The sequence below is a fragment of the Sinohyriopsis cumingii genome, chromosome 2 (assembly GCF_028554795.1).
Source record: "Sinohyriopsis cumingii isolate HCF-2022 chromosome 2, ASM2855479v2, whole genome shotgun sequence".
NCBI lineage: Eukaryota > Metazoa > Mollusca > Bivalvia > Unionida > Unionidae > Sinohyriopsis > Sinohyriopsis cumingii.
This window is the reverse complement of record NC_142962.1, coordinates 29,837,946-29,856,139: the sequence shown is the minus strand read 5'-3', so window position 1 is coordinate 29,856,139 and position 18,194 is coordinate 29,837,946. Positions and strand designations below refer to the sequence as shown.

Here is an 18,194-nt window from a genome sequence, read left to right as displayed (position 1 = left end):
ACCAAGTAGGACTTCAACCAATAAGGCTGTATCATGAATGCCAAATACATGCTGGAGACAATGAAGTAATATATCATGGTATGTTGTGTAAAATGCTGCAGACAAATCAAAGAGGGTGAGGACTGTAATCTTTCTGCTATCCAAAGCAGAGAGAATGTCATTAACTACTTTTAGAAGAGTAGTTTCCATACTGTGGCAAGGACGATATGCAGATTGTACATTTGCTAAAAAGACTGTTTGAATTCAGATGAGAGACCAGTTGGGATAGAACAACTTTTATAAGATTTTTTATATAAATTGAGGATTAGAAACTGAGTGGTAATTCTTTAGATCGTTATAGTCGAGTGTTGGTTTTTTCAGCAGAGGCTTTACAATGGCAGTTTTGAAAAATGATGGGAATTCCCCGGATAAGAGAGGGGTATTAATAACATCAGTTAGTGAAGGCAATACTGGATCTAAGCACTCAAGCAGCAGTGATGTTGGAATTGGATCAAGTTCACATGACTTTGGTGCACTCTTCATCAGGATTGTATGTATTAAATTCATAGAGACAGGTTCAGATGCTGCTAATATTTGCCGCTGAAATTCTGTATCCCAACTGTATGGTGATGATGAGTCAGTTGAAATTGTATTGTCAAGCTTATCTCTAATGGTTTGGACTTTGTCACGGAAGAAATTTGCAAACAGGTCTGGAAGGTCAACTGGAGAGAAGGTAGTTGGAAGTGGTGTACAGTGCAAAGCTGGTCCCTAACACTGCCATACCATTACCGTCAGTATTTACACAAATGTAACAAATTTTCATGAAGATTGAAGCTAACATCAATTGTTATAAAAACGGGCAGATAATGAAATTTTGAACATTGACTCTAAATAAAGAGTGGCTTCACAGTTATTGTCTATATTGTGTCAAACAGATAATAAAGGAATCTCTTGAATGCCAAAGTATTTGGCCAGTTTCTCAGACTTGCTGCACTACACTTGACACAAAGCAAAAGTCTTTTGTCACAACTTGTTATACTCCTTTGAATGTTTGTATTTTCATTTTTGCGAATACATGGCTGCCACATACAATTTGGGAAAAAATGTCCAGTCATTAAAATTTTGGGATCCCTGATATAGATTTAAATAGCTTGGTAAATGAGACCACTTACTCACCACTCTAGCTGACCCTGACCTTTAAATGTAGCAAGACCTGCGTGCTTGACTCAGACAGATGAATCAAGTTCACTCCTCTACATTGAGTTATTTATTATAGTGAGTTATCATGTATTATAATCACCTATGTCTGCATTGGTTCAAATCTCAGGCTCTGCTAATGTGGGTATTTGAGAAAGCTTTCCAGTAGGTTCATGATGGTCAGTGGTTCTAACTTGGGTTATCCTGGGTTCTTCCTGTGTCGGTTATACTGGCCACAATGTGTAGCCTATCGTGTACTGAAAAATGGCATTAAACCAACAACAGTGACAGCCTGTACAAGATTTTGTTTCATGTAATGTGTTCTTTCTCATTGCAGTATGTTGCAAATGTAAAAAATTTAAAAAATGCAAATGGTCAGGAAAACCAACAATCAGAAGACAATCCAGCTCAGGTAACTAAAGTTTTCAAAATTCTTAAAACTTGCATCCATCTGTATTCACCCTATGGTGTTGAACTGCATCAATCTATATTCACCCTGGTGTCTTACTGCTTAAATATAAAGACACAGATGTGAAATATTTGACTGTTACAGCAACACGCACTATCATATTACAAATGCATTTCACCATAGTTTGGTAGTATGTTCATTCTGTCTGTTACAGCAGCCCTCAGTATCCTTCAGATCCGTACATGGGGCAGTGTTTTATTTATGTATACATTTGCAAACACAGTCTGACTATTAAAGGAATGGAGAACAGTAAGAAATACAGTGGATCATGAAAAGAAAAATACTCATATCCAAATGAGATTTACCCCTTTAAGGAAGTCTTTTCCTTGAGTGACCCAATTAAGATGCTTAAACTTTGGAATGGAAGTCGAAATGGGGAAGTATGGAGATTTGTGTTTTACAAACAAAGAATTTTACAATGCTTGATTTTCTGATTAAAAATTGGTGAGAGTTAATTAGGGCCCCATTTAATGAAGCCCTAAAATAATTACATCCATTTACCCATCTTTTGTTCATCAAGAAAGAATGTCATTTCCACTAGTTTGCTTTACTGGAAATTTATGGATTTATGCAAATTTGGTATGCAGCTTTTTATTATTAATAACTCAAATCCAGCCCTCTACATCACCATATAGAGGAGTTATTCCGGCAACTCCTGCGACGCCGTTGGTGCCAAGCTGTATCGGCATTCGTCGTTCCCTTGGGCACACCAGCTGCGTGGAGAGGGGGGATCTGCTGCATGGGCAACAGCTGATTCTCCATACCACCCTGCCCAGGCTTCATAGCTCCACTGGAGAGGACACTCCAGCGTCGTCGTACGGCGTCGGCACAACACGAAGAAGTAGCAGTTTACCAGTTCTAAGTCAAAGCTCGATTGGCGTAGAGCTTGGCGCCAGGGGTTACTTCTGACGGTGGGAGAGATCATCAGGTCTCACTGGACAGCTACCACCCGCCTCAAGCTGGGCAGCCCCCAGTCAGTAAGGTGCTGCCCGCCATGGCCTGCCTGCTTCACTGGGTGCGTGGAGCTTAGAGAACCATCTCGACAAGTGGGCCACAAAACTCTGCACCAGGAAAGACTAAAAGAAGAAATAAAAAGACTCCAACTCTTCGTTTTGCAACCTGGAACATCAGGACCATGTGTCCTGGATTGACCACTGACCTACAGCAGATCGACGATGCACGGAAGACTGCCGTCATTGACAGAGAACTCTCCCGACTGAACATCGACATTGCCTGCCTCCAGGAGACCCGACTGGCTGACAGCGGTACCATCAGGGAAGCCAATTACACATTCTTTTGGCAGGGGAAGCCCTTGGATGAACCTAGGCAGCATGGTGTAGGCTTTGCTGTCAAGAACACGCTAATCGCCTTCATTGAACCTCCGTCATCAGGTACTGAGAGAATCCTTGCCCTCCGGCTGTCAACATCCTTAGGCCCGGTCAACATCTTAAGTGTGTACGCCCCAACCCTCTACTCCACCTACGAGGAGAAAGACAAGTTTTATGAGGCTCTGGATCAGGCAATATCCAGTATCCCCAACAATGAAAGCCTTTACTTACTAGGAGACTTCAATCCTAGAGTGGGAGCTGACCATGAGGCCTGGTCCACCTGTCTCGGCTTTTACGGAAGGGGCAAGATCAACGAGAATGGTCAGCGACTGCTGGAGATGTGCTGCTCCCACAGCCTATGTGTGACCAACACTTTCTTCAAATGCAAGGAGATCCACCAGGTGTCGTGGAGACACCCACGTTCACGCCACTGGCACCAGCTAGACCTCGTCATCACCAGGCGTGCAGAACTGGCCAGTGTCCTCCTTACCTGCAGCTACCACAGTGCCGATTGTGACACGGACCATTCCCTCGTGGCCAGCAAGGTGCGAATATTACCCAAGAAGCTGCACCACGCCAAGAAGAAGGGTCACCCACGTATCAACACCTGCTGTGCAAGTAAACCAAAGAAAACACAGCAGTTCATCAGCAAACTGAAGGAAGCCCTCACCAAAGTGACACCTGATGACACCATTGATTCCAAGTGGTCCCATATCCGTGACTCTGTGTACAATTCAGCCATCACAGCTTACGGGAAGAGGGAGCGAAAGAATGTCGACTGGTATGAGGCAAACTGGGAGGAGATGGAGCCCGTGACTGAGGCAAAGAGGAAAGCCCTCCTGGCATACAAGGCTGCACCTAGCCCCAGAACACTACAAGCCCTAAGGATTGCAAGGAATAATGCCCAGAAGACCGCCCGCCGCTGTGCCAACACCTACTGGCTGAACCTTTGCAACAGTATACAGACAGCTGCTGACACCGGGGATACAAGAGGAATGTATGAGGGTATCAAAAAGGCGACAGGCCCCCCCAGCTACAAGACCGCCCCCCTCAAGTCCAAGACGGGCGAAGTCATCACAGACCAGGGGAAACAACTGCAGCGATGGGTTGAGCACTATCTCGAGCTATATGCAACCCAAAACAATGTCACTGGAACTGCCCTGGATGCCATTCCAGACCTGCCTGTCATGGAGAGGAGCTAGACACACAGCCCACCCTGGAAGAGCTCGGAAAAGCCATCGATTGCCTTGCCTGTGGGAAGGCTCCTGGAAGCGACGGCATTCCGCCTGAAGTCCTCAAGAGCGGAAAACCAGCACTGCTCCAGCCCCTACATACACTCCTCTGCCTTTGCTGGGAACAGGGATACATCCCACAGGACATGCGTGACGCCAACATCGTCACTTTGTACAAAAACAAAGGAGACCGTAGCGACTGCAACAACTATCGGGGCATCTCCCTCCTCAGCATCGTCGGAAATGCCTTTGCCCGTGTTGCCTTGGCGCGCTTGCAGATCCTAGCCTCCCGCGTCTACCCAGAGTCCCAGTGTGGATTTCGAGCAGGCAGGTCAACTGTAGACATGATCTTCTCACTACGTCAGCTGCAGGAGAAGTGTTGCGAGCAGCGGATGCCCCTCTACATTGCCTTCATAGACCTGACGAAGGCGTTTGATATGGTTAGTCGGAGTGGACTCTTCAGACTCCTGCAGAAGATCGGCTGCCCCCCACGTCTGCTTGCTGTCATTATGTCATTCCACGAGAACATGCACAGCACAGTGTGCTTCAATGGCGCAACATCTGAAGCATTCCCAGTCATTAGCGGAGTCAAACAAGGCTGTATCCTTGCACCGACGCTCTTTGCCATCTTCTTCTCCATGCTTCTCCAGTACGCATTCAAGGACTGCAGCGAGGGAGTGTACATCCATACCAGAGCTGACGGCAAGCTGTTCAACATCGCCCGTCTCCGTGCTAAGACTAAAGTCACAGAGGTACTCATCCGTGAATTGCTCTTTGCCGACGATGCAGCCTTGACATCACACACGGAAGGTGGACTCCAGCAGCTGGTATGCTGCCTCTCCCATGCATGTAAGGAATTTGGACTGACCATCAGTTTGAAGAAAACGAATGTCATGGCACAGGACACAGACTCCCCTCCCTCTGTCTCCATTGATGGGTACAATTTGGAAGTTGTCGAGAACTTCACATACCTCGGGTCTAACATCTCCAGCTCACTCTCCATTGATTCTGAGGTGGGCGGCAGGATTGCCAAGGCAGCAGCAGTGATGGCCAGACTTAACCAGAGGGTCTGGAACAACCCCAACCTCACAGAGAAGACCAAACTGCGTGTCTACCAAGCATGCGTGCTCAGCTCACTTCTCTACAGCAGCGAAACATGGGCCACCTATGCAGGACACGAGAGGAAACTCAACAGCTTCCACCTGAGATGTCTGCGGCGCATTCTGCACATCCAGTGGCAGGACAAAGTACCCAACACAGAGGTTCTAGAACGCGCCAGCATGAACAGCATGTTCTCCATACTCAGCGAGAGGCACCTTCTCTGGCTCGGCCATGTCAAGAGAATGGACCCAGGTCGCATTCCCAAGGACCTGTTATATGGGGAGTTAGCAGAAGGTGCACGACCAACTGGACGACCACATCTGCGCTACAAAGATGTTTGCAAGAAGGATATGAAGACAGCAAACATCAATTTCAATGACTGGGAGAGCTGTGCAAACAACCGTTCCAGCTGGCGTCTAGATGTCAGGCAGGGAGTTTAAAACGCAGAGGAAAAGAGAAGAATAAAGCAAGCTGAAAAGAGAGCTAAAAAGAAGGATAAGCAAAAGCGTACTTTGGAGCTATGCCATTGTCTCTCGTAGACGGACGGATGCCAAGAGCCCCTTAATTTTTTGTATGTTGCTGATTGTTGCATTGCAGCAAATTTGGTATGCAGCTGGGTATTGATGAGGCTTTGAATTAGTTTGTTTAACAGAGTTGCTTGAAATCATCCACTGTAGTTATTCCCCTTGATTGCTTGTCCTCCTGGGTTTTATTTCTGCAACATAATTACACCAGTGTTTGTTGGTTTCAACCAAGTTAGGCATGCAGCCCTATATTCATGGGACCTTGAATAAATTAAGTTTTTAGTATTCCAGAACTTTGTTTATGGAACTATGCTTCCCAGTTACTGGTCTTCTTAACATTGGTTTGAGGAAAATAGCATTGTCAAGGTTTGTTTGATTTCAAACAGATATTGCATGTGGCATGTTACTGATATGTCCTTGAGTTACTTTTTCAATATTTAGTGGTCAGTGACATCATTTTCAGGATTATGCCCCCTGTTTTTCATGACTTTGGTATCTGCAGCATTACTTTCCCAAATCAGTTGCTGGAATACAACCATATTTGACTTGACAGCTTTATATTAATGAGATATGACCTTTCCCATTCTCGTAAATTAGGTTGTCGTTGCTTGTAGAGTCATATCAGGTCATATTTAGGTGTGTTACGTGGGGTACTCACTTTCCAGTGAAAATAATTTCACTTTTTCCATTGATTTTAGTTATGATTTGTGTTTAGCTCATTTTCTTTGAATCTTTTTGTTGCCCATGGAGTCTGATAACTTGGTATATGATTACATCATCAGGGTACTACAGCCATTGGTGAAAACTATCAGTAGGTTACTGGGACATTTCATGGTTCAGTGATTTGTGCTTGCATTTTGGGTTAAATCATTTTGAGGTTTGCATTTAGATCATCAGACACTGTTACTAATGGAGTCACATCAGTTGCTTTTTTGATGTGTGCAGTTGTATAATAAGCGTATGAATCTTCTCTCTTGGGCATGTGCAGATGTATAGTTGAAAATAAGAATGACTGTTTGCATTACACATATTGTGTATTTCACGGAGACTTTTTATTTTTCAAGTCACTTTGGTTGAATAAATCAATGATGCATGCAAAATTATTTATGTTGTAATCTGTATAGTGTTTTATTTCAACCTCAAGACAAAGAATAATGATAGACTAAAACATCGATAACAACAACAACAACAACAACTTATCTATGTTAACTGAACTGAAACCTCCTAAATAGCTAGAAAGTTCAGTAATTGCAGAAGTGAAGAACAGAGTTTTATGAGAGTAGATGTATGCATAGATTTAGTGAAAGGGGATAATTGTCTAATACCTTTTTACAAACAGTTTATAGTGTTTTAATGTTTTGGAGCCATGAATGAACAAGAATATACTTTAATGTTACAACACTCTCTTGGTTCACCTTCCAAATCACTTAGTTTATACATTTGCTAATTTAAGGTACCACTTAAAGGTGTTTTGTATCGCTGATTGGAAGTTTTAAACATTTTTTTTCCCACGTCGCCTTCTGTATTAAACATACTGAATAAAGACTAAATGAGTAAGAATAGTACAGTCTAATGCAGCTCTAAGTAAATGTTCTGTTAAGTTATAAATACAAGTTCGTCCTGTAGAACATCCTGAGCGTTTTGTCTATTGTTAAAAACCTCTTTAAATTTGGGAAAGCAATATAGATTGACACCTTGTTTTTACATGTTGTGTGTTGTTTTAAAAAGACTTCGTTTACAACAGAACTATCAATACAAATATATGTCATGATATGTTCAGCAAAGTCATCCAATCACCAACTGAAGCAAGTATATACGTTTAATAGAACATTGAATGAATTAAACAGTTTATGGTTGCCTACACATTTATTCGCAGGTCTTAAGAGCATGATAATGAAAAACATCTTGCTGTAATTAAATGTTTCATTTTGGGACTGATCATCTTGATGATAAATGTTTGACCTCTGTATAATATATTTATCTTTCTATATATTTATTAAAGTTCTGTGCATGTAGCTTCCAAATTTGGTTAGTGATACTTCGATCTCACCTTAATGGAATTTTTCACTTGATTCACATCTGTTCTCACTACTGAATAGGCAAATGATGAAATAGGGGCGGATATGGCTCATTTAATAATCACAAAATAAATTTTGCATATCAAGGATGTCTTTTCAATATCTTTACATGTGTAAATAAAATCCCGGCGCAAACAGGACGTCTTAACTTTACAGATGGGTTGGATAATTAGCAATTTTGGTACAACTCGACAATGAAGTCATGTGTATTTCCAATAGCATTTTGATGTACTTCGTTTTGTACATGTCATAGATTTATTTGCCTGTATTGGACGTGTATGGTATGAATGTATCGTGAGTTTCCCAACACTATTGTCTCACATACATGAAATATTAATAAAAATGCCAAGGACTGTTATATGCACCAGCTTATCTTATAGTTTATCATCTTAGTAGTTGGTATCTGATACTTGGATCTAAAGGGAGATAATATGTGTTTGCAATGTGTAATTTGATAGTAGAGATCTCTCTACAAGTTTTCCACCAGGCAATCAATGGACATGGTTTTGGGCGTGTGTATCAGCAGCTTTGGAAAAAAGGTACATGTCAAAATCGCGAACAAGTACCACGCATGTAAAAGGTGACCTTCCTACAAATCATGATTTTACGTCATTATAGGCTGAATAGTTGGGAGAAGCAAGATTTTACCATTTTTCCAACCGAGGACGTCCTCAGTTGGAGGTGTGTCCTCGGTACGTTGGTGTGTAATCTTGTTAATGTCCTCTGTTTCCACCAAATACAAATACACACACACACACACACAGGATCAGTTCCTGATTGTAATGACATTACTTTACCTGTTCTGTTACTTTATATTATTTTATTTCTGGACAGACCTCTAACTTATTCTTTTATTGAATCCTCTAACAACTGAAACGCTGCTGGGATCAAATCAAATTTTGTTTTGAAAGGTTTTCAGTTAACTGAGGTTCTGTATTTTTGTCAATAAAAAAGATGTGATCAGTTTTACATTGTATCTATATAAAAAGTCATGTAAATATTTATTAATGCTAGTTTCAATTACAGGCTAAATAATTTGTATAATGCATTATTCTTCTGTATAAATGTATTCTGTATATTTGTTTGAATTTTGCTTGATTTTATTCATGTGCTTTATTTATATAATGTATTCATGTGTTATATTCTGATCAGGACAGTTACTTAACTACTTGCTTTACACAAGTTTTGTTTTTAATGCATTTATTTTGGTGTCATGATGGAACTTTGGACCAGTGGAAGGAAGGTTTAGGTTTACAGAGTACATTTTCATTTTTTAAAAATGGACAAATTGGGGACAAGAAAATTATATAAAAACTACTGATGAGGATTATAGTTTACTGCTGATTTGGTATTGGAAGGTTTCATTACATGTAATTTTCATGGCAGATAGATTGACAAACACACAGATAAACAGACTGACATAGATTGAATTAAATTTGCTTTAACATCTTAATAAGGGCTGCTCTGCTGTTTGGTTGTTACAGGCTTGATATATATATATATATATATATATATATATATATATATATATATATATATATATATATATATATATATGAAACACTATATTCCATCATTTGCTTTATAATATTCTTTTCCATAATCTTTTAGATGCACATTATGAGATGGAAGTACAGAACATGATGCCAGGTAAAATGTTTGCTGAATTTTATAAGGCAATAATCTTAGTAATCTTACACATACTGTATTCATACTTGAGTAATCTTACACATACTTTATTCCTACCTGTTTAATTTTATACATACTGTATTCCTACCTGAGTAATCTTACACATACTGTATTCTTCCCTGATTAATTAGACACATACTGTATTCATACCTGAGTAATCCTACACATACTGTATTCCTACCTGATTAACCTTACACATACTGTATTCGTACCTGATTAATTTAACACACGTTGTATTCATACCTGAGTAATCTTACATGTACTGTATTCGTACCTGATTAATTTTACACATACTGTATTCATACCTGAGTAATCTTAAACATAATATATTCCTATTTGAATAATTTTATACATACTGTATTCATACCTGAGCAATCTTACACATACTGTATTCCTACCTGATTAATTGTACACACACTATATTCATATCTGAGTAATCTTACACATACTGTATTCCTACCTGATTATTCTTATGCATATTGTATTCCTACCTGATTAATTTTACACCTACTGTATTCCTACCTGAGCAATCTTACACATACTGTATTCCTACCAGAGCAATCTTGCACATACTATATTCCTACCCGAGTAACCTTGCAAATACAATATTCCTGCCTGAGTAGTCTTGCACATACTGTATTCATACCTGACTAATCTTTTGCATACTGTTTTCATACCTGAGTAATCATACACATACTATATTCCTACCTAAGCAATCTGCATGGGTTCGAGTCCAATGCTCAGCTAGCGGGGTACGTGGGAAAGCCTGCCATTAGCTTCTCATGGGTCGGTGGTTCTCCCTGGGTTTTCCAGGGTTCTTCCTCTACCAGTTATACTGACTGCCCTGTATAGCCTATTTTGTGCTGAAATACTGTATTCAGACCCAAGTAATCTTAAACAATCTATTTTCCTACCTGAGTAATTTTAAACATACTATATTCCTAAGTAATCTTGCACATTCTATATTCCTACCTAGCATGTAATCTTGCACATACTGTTTTCCTACCTGAGTAATTTTACACATACTGTATTAATACCTGAAAAATGACATTTCATCTTTTGGGTATACAACTATTATAGAGAGATAAAGATGCCGCAAAGTCAAATCTTTTATAGCACATAAATTTGTCTACTAATTTGCTGTTGTTTTGAAAAGAATTCAGACAGAACTATGTTGTTTAATTCATTAATAAGAAGATCAGTGCAAGTGATGGAGTTAAACTTTACACAAGAAACAAATTTATAAGGCAGTCAGATTTGTACAACCAACTCCAGGAACCTTCCACTTTTTTTCATTTGTTAAAATAGCTCAAAATTATAACACTGTACTCCAAGATACTACTTAGACATGTACAGTTTAAGATGAAATCAAATTATGTCATAATTAATTCCAAACTTTCTAACATCATCAATATTTTCAGTAATTTTCAACTGACTAATAATTTGTTGCACAACCATAATGGATTTTTGTCACAGTATGGACTATTCATGCTTTCATAGATGAAGAGTTTTGAAAAATGCCTACATCCTACGCATAGGTGAAGTCATGAATTACAGAAATGAAGAGAGAAATTAATCCTTTAATGATTGCTATTTTGCATTTATTTTAACCTGTTTGTCAGAAACAGTTCATTCTCTTTTTAATTAAAACTTGTATCGAGTATTATGTTTGTGTGTCCATGGATCATGTAACTTGCTCTGGTTTTATTTTGTCTTCTCTTCTGATATTATTAGGATATAAAAATAAAAATTCATAAACTTTATTGTCATTCAATTTCAGTGATATGTATTTCTTTTAGTGTTTGAATATAATTGTCATCATATATAAAATCTATGCCCACACAGTATTGCATTCATCTTTGCATGTGTATATATATATATATATATATATATATATATATATATATATATATATATATATGTATGTATGTATGTGTGTATATATATATATATATATATATATATATATATATATATATATATATATATATATATATATATATATGCATGTATGTATATCTTAGGCGTCTTCTGATTGTGTTTTCCTACCATTTGAAAAGTGTGACAAAATATGCAGTATTTAGAGTGGAATAGGAAGAAGCAATAGTAATCACTCTTTGTGTATGATAATCTGTTCCTAATCTTATAATCAGTCGATAATTCCTAAATATGTCTACATTTTAAAGGGAGTTATGGTATTCAGTTATTAATGCTATACACCACACACAGACACTTTTTTGTCACCAAATACAACTTTACCTTTTGGTTTGATTTTAGGGTTTTCACTAGGAATTCAAAATTTGAAGTTCAGGCCCCCACCCCCACCCCCGTAAAACTTTGAAGGCTAGATGAAAAAAGTTGTGGTCCCAATTCTAATATCAGGATAATTGTCAATCATTATTTATCAATGAAATTTGTTATAGTGATGAAAGCATAGATTATACTTCACACAATTAAAGATCATACTGGCCCAGCCTATTTCATAAATAAACTGAAATGAATAGAAAGGGGTCACATTAATGAAGTCACACAGTCTTGGAATGAGTCACCTTTGAAACAAAGAGCTAGCTGTGAAATGTTTGCTGTCTTTGAATTGAAATGCTCTTCCATATAACCAGCTAATGAAACATTATTAATAATGACGATGAAAGAAACCAGATTTTTCTCTTTGACGCTATATCACTTCTCACACAAAAACTGGTATGATTCTATGAATATTAAATTAACCCGATTATGAGTGAAACAAATAAAACTGAATAAGCCAGAAGTATTTTAATGTGATCTGCCACTAATATTTGTCAAAATGTTTATAATATCATCTTGACTGCTCTATAATATCCAACTTTTTGAACTGTTATGGTTTCACGCCTTAGCATTACTTTCCAGGCTCTTCTCCTAGTATGGAAATATCTAGGTTGGCACTAGAACTTTTCAAGTGATGGCCAGATTTGTTTCCTTGAAAATTGCCAACATTTTTTATTACCGGTATTTGGTTTATCAGAAAAGAGCATTACTGTGGAATTTTTAATTCTATTTGCTTTAACTTTGGTCTTTACTCAATTAACTTTAGTCCTTGTACACTATTTAACATTGTTGTAATGAAAATGTTTATGGTTTCTTTCTGTGTGTAGATTTGGATGTGTGTGTAACTGGGATTTTAATGTAGCTTTAAAATGTGTTTAGTCATAACGCTATTATGTCTGTAATGTGGCAGTTTGCAGTGATGTCTAGCACTGGGGCATGATGCCACAGACATGTAGCATCATGTCCCATCCAGTCACATTATCTTGACACCAGGCCGACCAGTCCTAACACTAACCTCAGATACTGAGCACCAAGCGAGGAAGCTGATAGTACCATTTTAATAAGTCTTTGGTATGACTTGGCCAGGGACTTCCTCTTCCTGTCATCCCCATATATTATTTTCAGACTTTGAGCATGCTTGACATCTTAAAGAATGGCTAGTGGCTTCAATTCTGGGAACAATCACTGCTTTTACAAACCGTCATCCTAACTAGCATATTTAAAGAAGAGTTACACACCCTTCTGCAAAAGGGCACAGTTGAGAGGGTAAAAAATTTACCAGACACCAGCTTTCTGTCCTCTGATTTTTCTGATGTCAAAGAAAAGTTGAAAATTTTGGCTCATAATTAAACTTTCTATATTAAACAGATTTTTTTTAATTGAAGAACACTTTAATATAGAGACTACTGCTTCTGTAAGGCCCTTCGTGCAACTGGGTAGTCTTCATTGATCTTTAGGATGTGTTTCTTCCCATCACACTCTTTCCTCCACACAGAAAATAGCTCTGGTTTTGTATTTCAGTTTCAAGCTCTTCTATTTGGATTTGCCTCTACCTCCAAAGCTTTTGCCAGGGTGATTGGGGTAATCAAAGCCTACGTGAGATCCTTCCATATTTCTAATGATTGGCTGAAGAACTTGCCCCTCTACTGGTCCATAGTGATTATCTTGGTCTTATCTGAAACCTAAGGAGGTCAATCTCGTCCCTTCTCGTGACTTTGTATATATAGGGATGAACTTCCTAACTAGCCTAGTGAAAGTTTGTGTTCCTCCAGACAGGATCAGCAAATCTTAGTTTCCCTAAGAAGACTTAGCTTGCATCCTTTGCAGTTCCTGTTGCAAGCAGACTGGAGACTGTACAATGATCCTCCATCTGCACAGATCCCTCTGCAATCCAGTTTTCAGCACTGCTGTAGTTGGTTGCTAAATCAGGACCTGTTTCTGACTGGAGTCCCAATTCACACCCTTTAAGCCTACTCCTTTATTTACACAGAAATGTAAGATTCAGATTGGGGCTCTCATCTGGAGTCAGAGGGCATAGTTCTCTCAGAACACTGGTCCAGGAAAGAATTAAACCCTTCATATAAGTAAATTGGAAATGCAGGCAGTGTTTCTAGCATTACAAGAGTTTCTGAACTCATGAGGAGTCATTGCATAATGGTCACCTCAGACATGTTTGTAGTAGCATACCTCAGGTGGCAAGGAGGTACACATGCTCCTTGTCTTTTCATGGAAGTTTGGAACCTCCTCCATTTGACCACCTTAGAAAGATCAGTCTCAGAGTCTGCCACATTTCTGGTAAGAGGAATATGCTGTTGGACAGTCAGAAAGGGCCATGTTTTCCTCACAGAATGGTCTAGTCAGCACTAGTCAGTAGCAGAGTCACTTTTGGATTTGTCAGGGAGACATTTGATGCACTTGTTCATGAAATGACTGAACAATGTCCCCCCCCCCTTCTCTGTTTCTACAGTCCCAGATCATAGGGCTTGGGCAAAGGATATTTATTGTCTTAAGTGAGATCATCTGTTCATGTATGCCTGCCCAGCTTTCAGAATGATTTTACAGGTGCTCCATTAAGTCAGGATATTGACTGCTTGGCTCATACTTGTAACCATTCTGTGACCTCAATGGTTGTGGTCCAGTGACCTACCTGATGTGTTGATAGATGAGCCCAGGTGATTACCACAGAACAGGACCAGGAGGTCACATCACAGGGATCTCTGCTTCACAATAGCTCACACATTCTCCACTCTCAAGCAATCAGTCCACAAGGACAAGTTTTCAAGCAAGGTTGCCAACTGCATCAACAAGTCTAGGATGCAGTCCATTACCAAGGTCTACAATGCAAGTGTAGAATCTTCTGTCATTGGTGCAGTAGGAAATACATTGGTCCTCATTTTTCCCCATTGAGCTCAGACTCAGATTTTTTTCTATTTCTTTTCAAGAAGAATGTTCAGTGTTGAGGGCTATAGGGCAGCCCTTTCAAACTCTCAAGTTCTCTAGGGGTTCAACCATTGGATGGCACCTTCATTTCTGATCTCATCAGGTATTCTCTGCCTCAGAGAACACTATCTTGATCGTTATTTCCAAGATCAAATCTTTCATGTGTTCTTTGGACATTATTTATACCCTCTTAATGAGCGTTTGAGTTGTTACGACTCAATGGTCATAAACTAAGGAACATAAAGAAACAAAACCAAATAGCTTTGTAAAACTTAAAAAAATAATTTAATTATCATCATTATAAAATGAAAATGTAGGAGGAACTGACAGGATTATGAACTGAATCCAACATAATCAAGTCTATTCAAGTCCAAAAGAATAAAATGGTCTAAATGAGTTTCAAATCCTTGAATGTACAAGTCTGCCAACAGGCCTAGTGTATGACATTATCATTATCCAGAACTCCTTTGAATAAATTCATAATAGTACCAGAATAATATTTTAGTCCAATGAGCACCATGTAGTTCCAGTGAATAATTCAAACAAATATCTCCTCAAACACATTCAACACATCTGCTGAGTGATATTAAGATGAGAACATATGAAATGAGAATACAAAATGGGTTTTTGTTTTCTTGTGTTTTTTTTTTTGGGGGGGTCCTTTTTCTTTATTTTTTTTTATACCTTTACTTGAGTTAAGTATCTCACAACAATGACTTTGCCACATTACAACAATGTCTTGCTGACCTGTCATGTTGCCCATATCAATGGCGGTGGGGAGAGCCTTTTCTAGTCTGGCGATAATACACGTTGAGTAATTTGTCACTCAGTCATGCCCAGGAATGATATCTGTGACCCATGCCTATGATCTGTTTGGATTTGTAAACATTAGAAGGTTCAGTACTAACATGTCAATGAAGGTACTATGTTGGGAAAATAATTATGATCTGAATTACGAGTCATATGGATTCGTGGGCTGACGGACATGTGATGTAGGCAAATGTAATACTAAGTGCCAAATGTGTATTCATGATAAAAGGCAAAAAAGGAAATAAAACCGAATAAAATGCATGAAATAGTGGTTTTGGATGAGGAACTGAACAACTTCCTGAAAAACACAAATATATAAGAGGAAAACAAAAGGAAAACTATCTGTTCAAATTATCTGGAACACTTATTGCTTTGCGAATGGAAAAAATTTACTGTCACTAATAACTGGTACAAAAATTTTAAATTTAAAACCCATCATAACATGGATTTTTAAAACTAGTATCCTTAATTATAACTTGTGAAATGAGGTTTTAAAAAAAATACAATATAGAGAATATTATCAGATCATAGAAAATTTTGTTCTTATACAATCACTTAAACAGGCTAATGTTTATTCGCTTGTCTGTTTCCACTGTCACTTGTAATTTTAAGTTAATATGTAAACCAACTATGGAAAATTGACTTCAGCATTTTTTAATTTTTTCAGTCAATTGAAATAAGTAAGTGGGGCAATATCTGTATTTTTTTTTCTTCTTTTAAATCTAATATGAACAATACTATCTTTCCTTTGTATAATTTCCTGACTGCACAATATTCCATTTAAAGGTAAATTTTTATGACATTATGTATTTACACCATATTCCATTTAAAGGTAAATTTTTATGACATTATGTATTTACACCATTTTAGCAATGGGATCAGAGATCGGTAAAATTTAAACTCATGCAGAATTTTGGAATTTAAAATTGAATATGATTGTAAAAGACTAAATCACAAAATTTAAATACAAATAGTTTTGGAAAATCTAAAATAGATATTATTTGGCAGTATAATTTTTCTCCTTATATGGTGGCCTTTCCTAAAATCTGAATCTTTTTTAAAAAATGTCCTTGTCGGTCATGTTTTACCAATGTCCACCGTCTCCATGATATTGTCCATACCATGATTCCCTACTTTGTATTGATTGTTAAGACTAGACTATATGTGTAAACACGTCCCTGTTGGTCATAATGATCCAGTGTCCATGGTCTCTCTGATATTATCAATAGTGCATGTCCTTAGTTTGTATTGATAGTTCAGACTAGATGTGCAAGTGAGTCGTTGTTGTCCATGATGTACCAATGTCCACAGTCTCTGTGATTGTGTCAGTAGTGTGCGTCCTTAGTTTGTATTGATTGTTCAGGCTGCATGTGTAAATACGTCATCGTTTATGAGGTACCAATGTCCATGGTTTCTGTGATATTGTCAGTAGTGTGTGTCCTTGGTTTTTATTGATTATTAAGACTAGATGTGTAAGTAAGTCTTCGTTGTCCATGACGTATTCCTGTCCACAATCTCCTTGATTTTGTCAGTAGTGTGCATCCTTGATTTACATTGATTGCTAGGTCTAGACTATATGTGTAAACATGTCCCCACTGGTCATAATGTACCAACATCCATGGTCTCTGTGATTTTGCCAGTAGTGTGCGTCCTTAATTTATATTGATTGTTAAGACTAGACTATATGCATAACATGTCCCTGCCGGTCACAATGTGCTAATGTCCATGGTCTCCATGATTGTGTCAGTAATGTGTGTCCTTAGTTCATATTGATAGTTCAGACTAGATGTGTGAGTCATTGTTGTCCATGACGTACCAATGTACAAAGCCTCCGTGATTTTGTCAGTAGTATGCGTCCCTAGTTTGTATTGATATTTCAGGCTACATGTGTAAATGCCTAATCAATGTTCATGAGGTACCAATGTCCATGGTCTCCGTGATCTCGTCCATACCATGCGTTCCTACTTTGTATTGAATATTAAGACTAGACTAATTATGTAAACATGTCCCTGTTGATCACAATGTGCCAATGTCCATGGTCTCCCTGATTGTGTCATTAATGTGTGTCCTTAGTTTGTATTGATAGTTCACACTAGATGTGTAAGTGAGTCTTTGTTGTCCATGACGTACCAATGTCCATGCTCTCCATGATTTTGTCAATATGGGAAACTGTAAAAGTAACTTCTATTTACAAATCTGGTCCTAAGGATGATGCTGATAACTACTGGACAATCTCATTACTACCAAATTTGTCAAAATTGCTTGAAAAACATGCCCATGACTCATTTATGTCATATTTAATCAAACACTTGCTGTTACAGCCTTATCAATTAGGCTTTAGACAGAAACATTCATGATTAAATGGCTTCAAGCATTTGACCAGGGTTGATTAATAGGATCTGTATTTGTAGATTTCAGGAAAGCTTTTGACATGATGGATAATGAAGTCCTTTTGAAGAAATTGAAAATCTACCAATGTGATGAAAGCACAGTTAGATGGTTTACTTCATACTTGAGTGAGAGAACACAACATATTTATATAA

The 18,194-nt window shown here is 38.2% G+C and overlaps 1 protein-coding gene across 1 annotated transcript in view; it reads left to right on the top strand.

The window, feature by feature from the left end:
• LOC149804545 (uncharacterized) overlaps positions 1–18,194 on the top strand; it is a 91,470-nt gene that overhangs the window by 45,237 nt on the left and 28,039 nt on the right. The window contains exon 8 of the mRNA XM_089933073.1: positions 9,520–9,558. Within this exon, the coding sequence (XP_089789199.1) occupies positions 9,520–9,558 (39 nt within the window). The remainder of the gene's footprint in view (positions 1–9,519; positions 9,559–18,194) is intronic.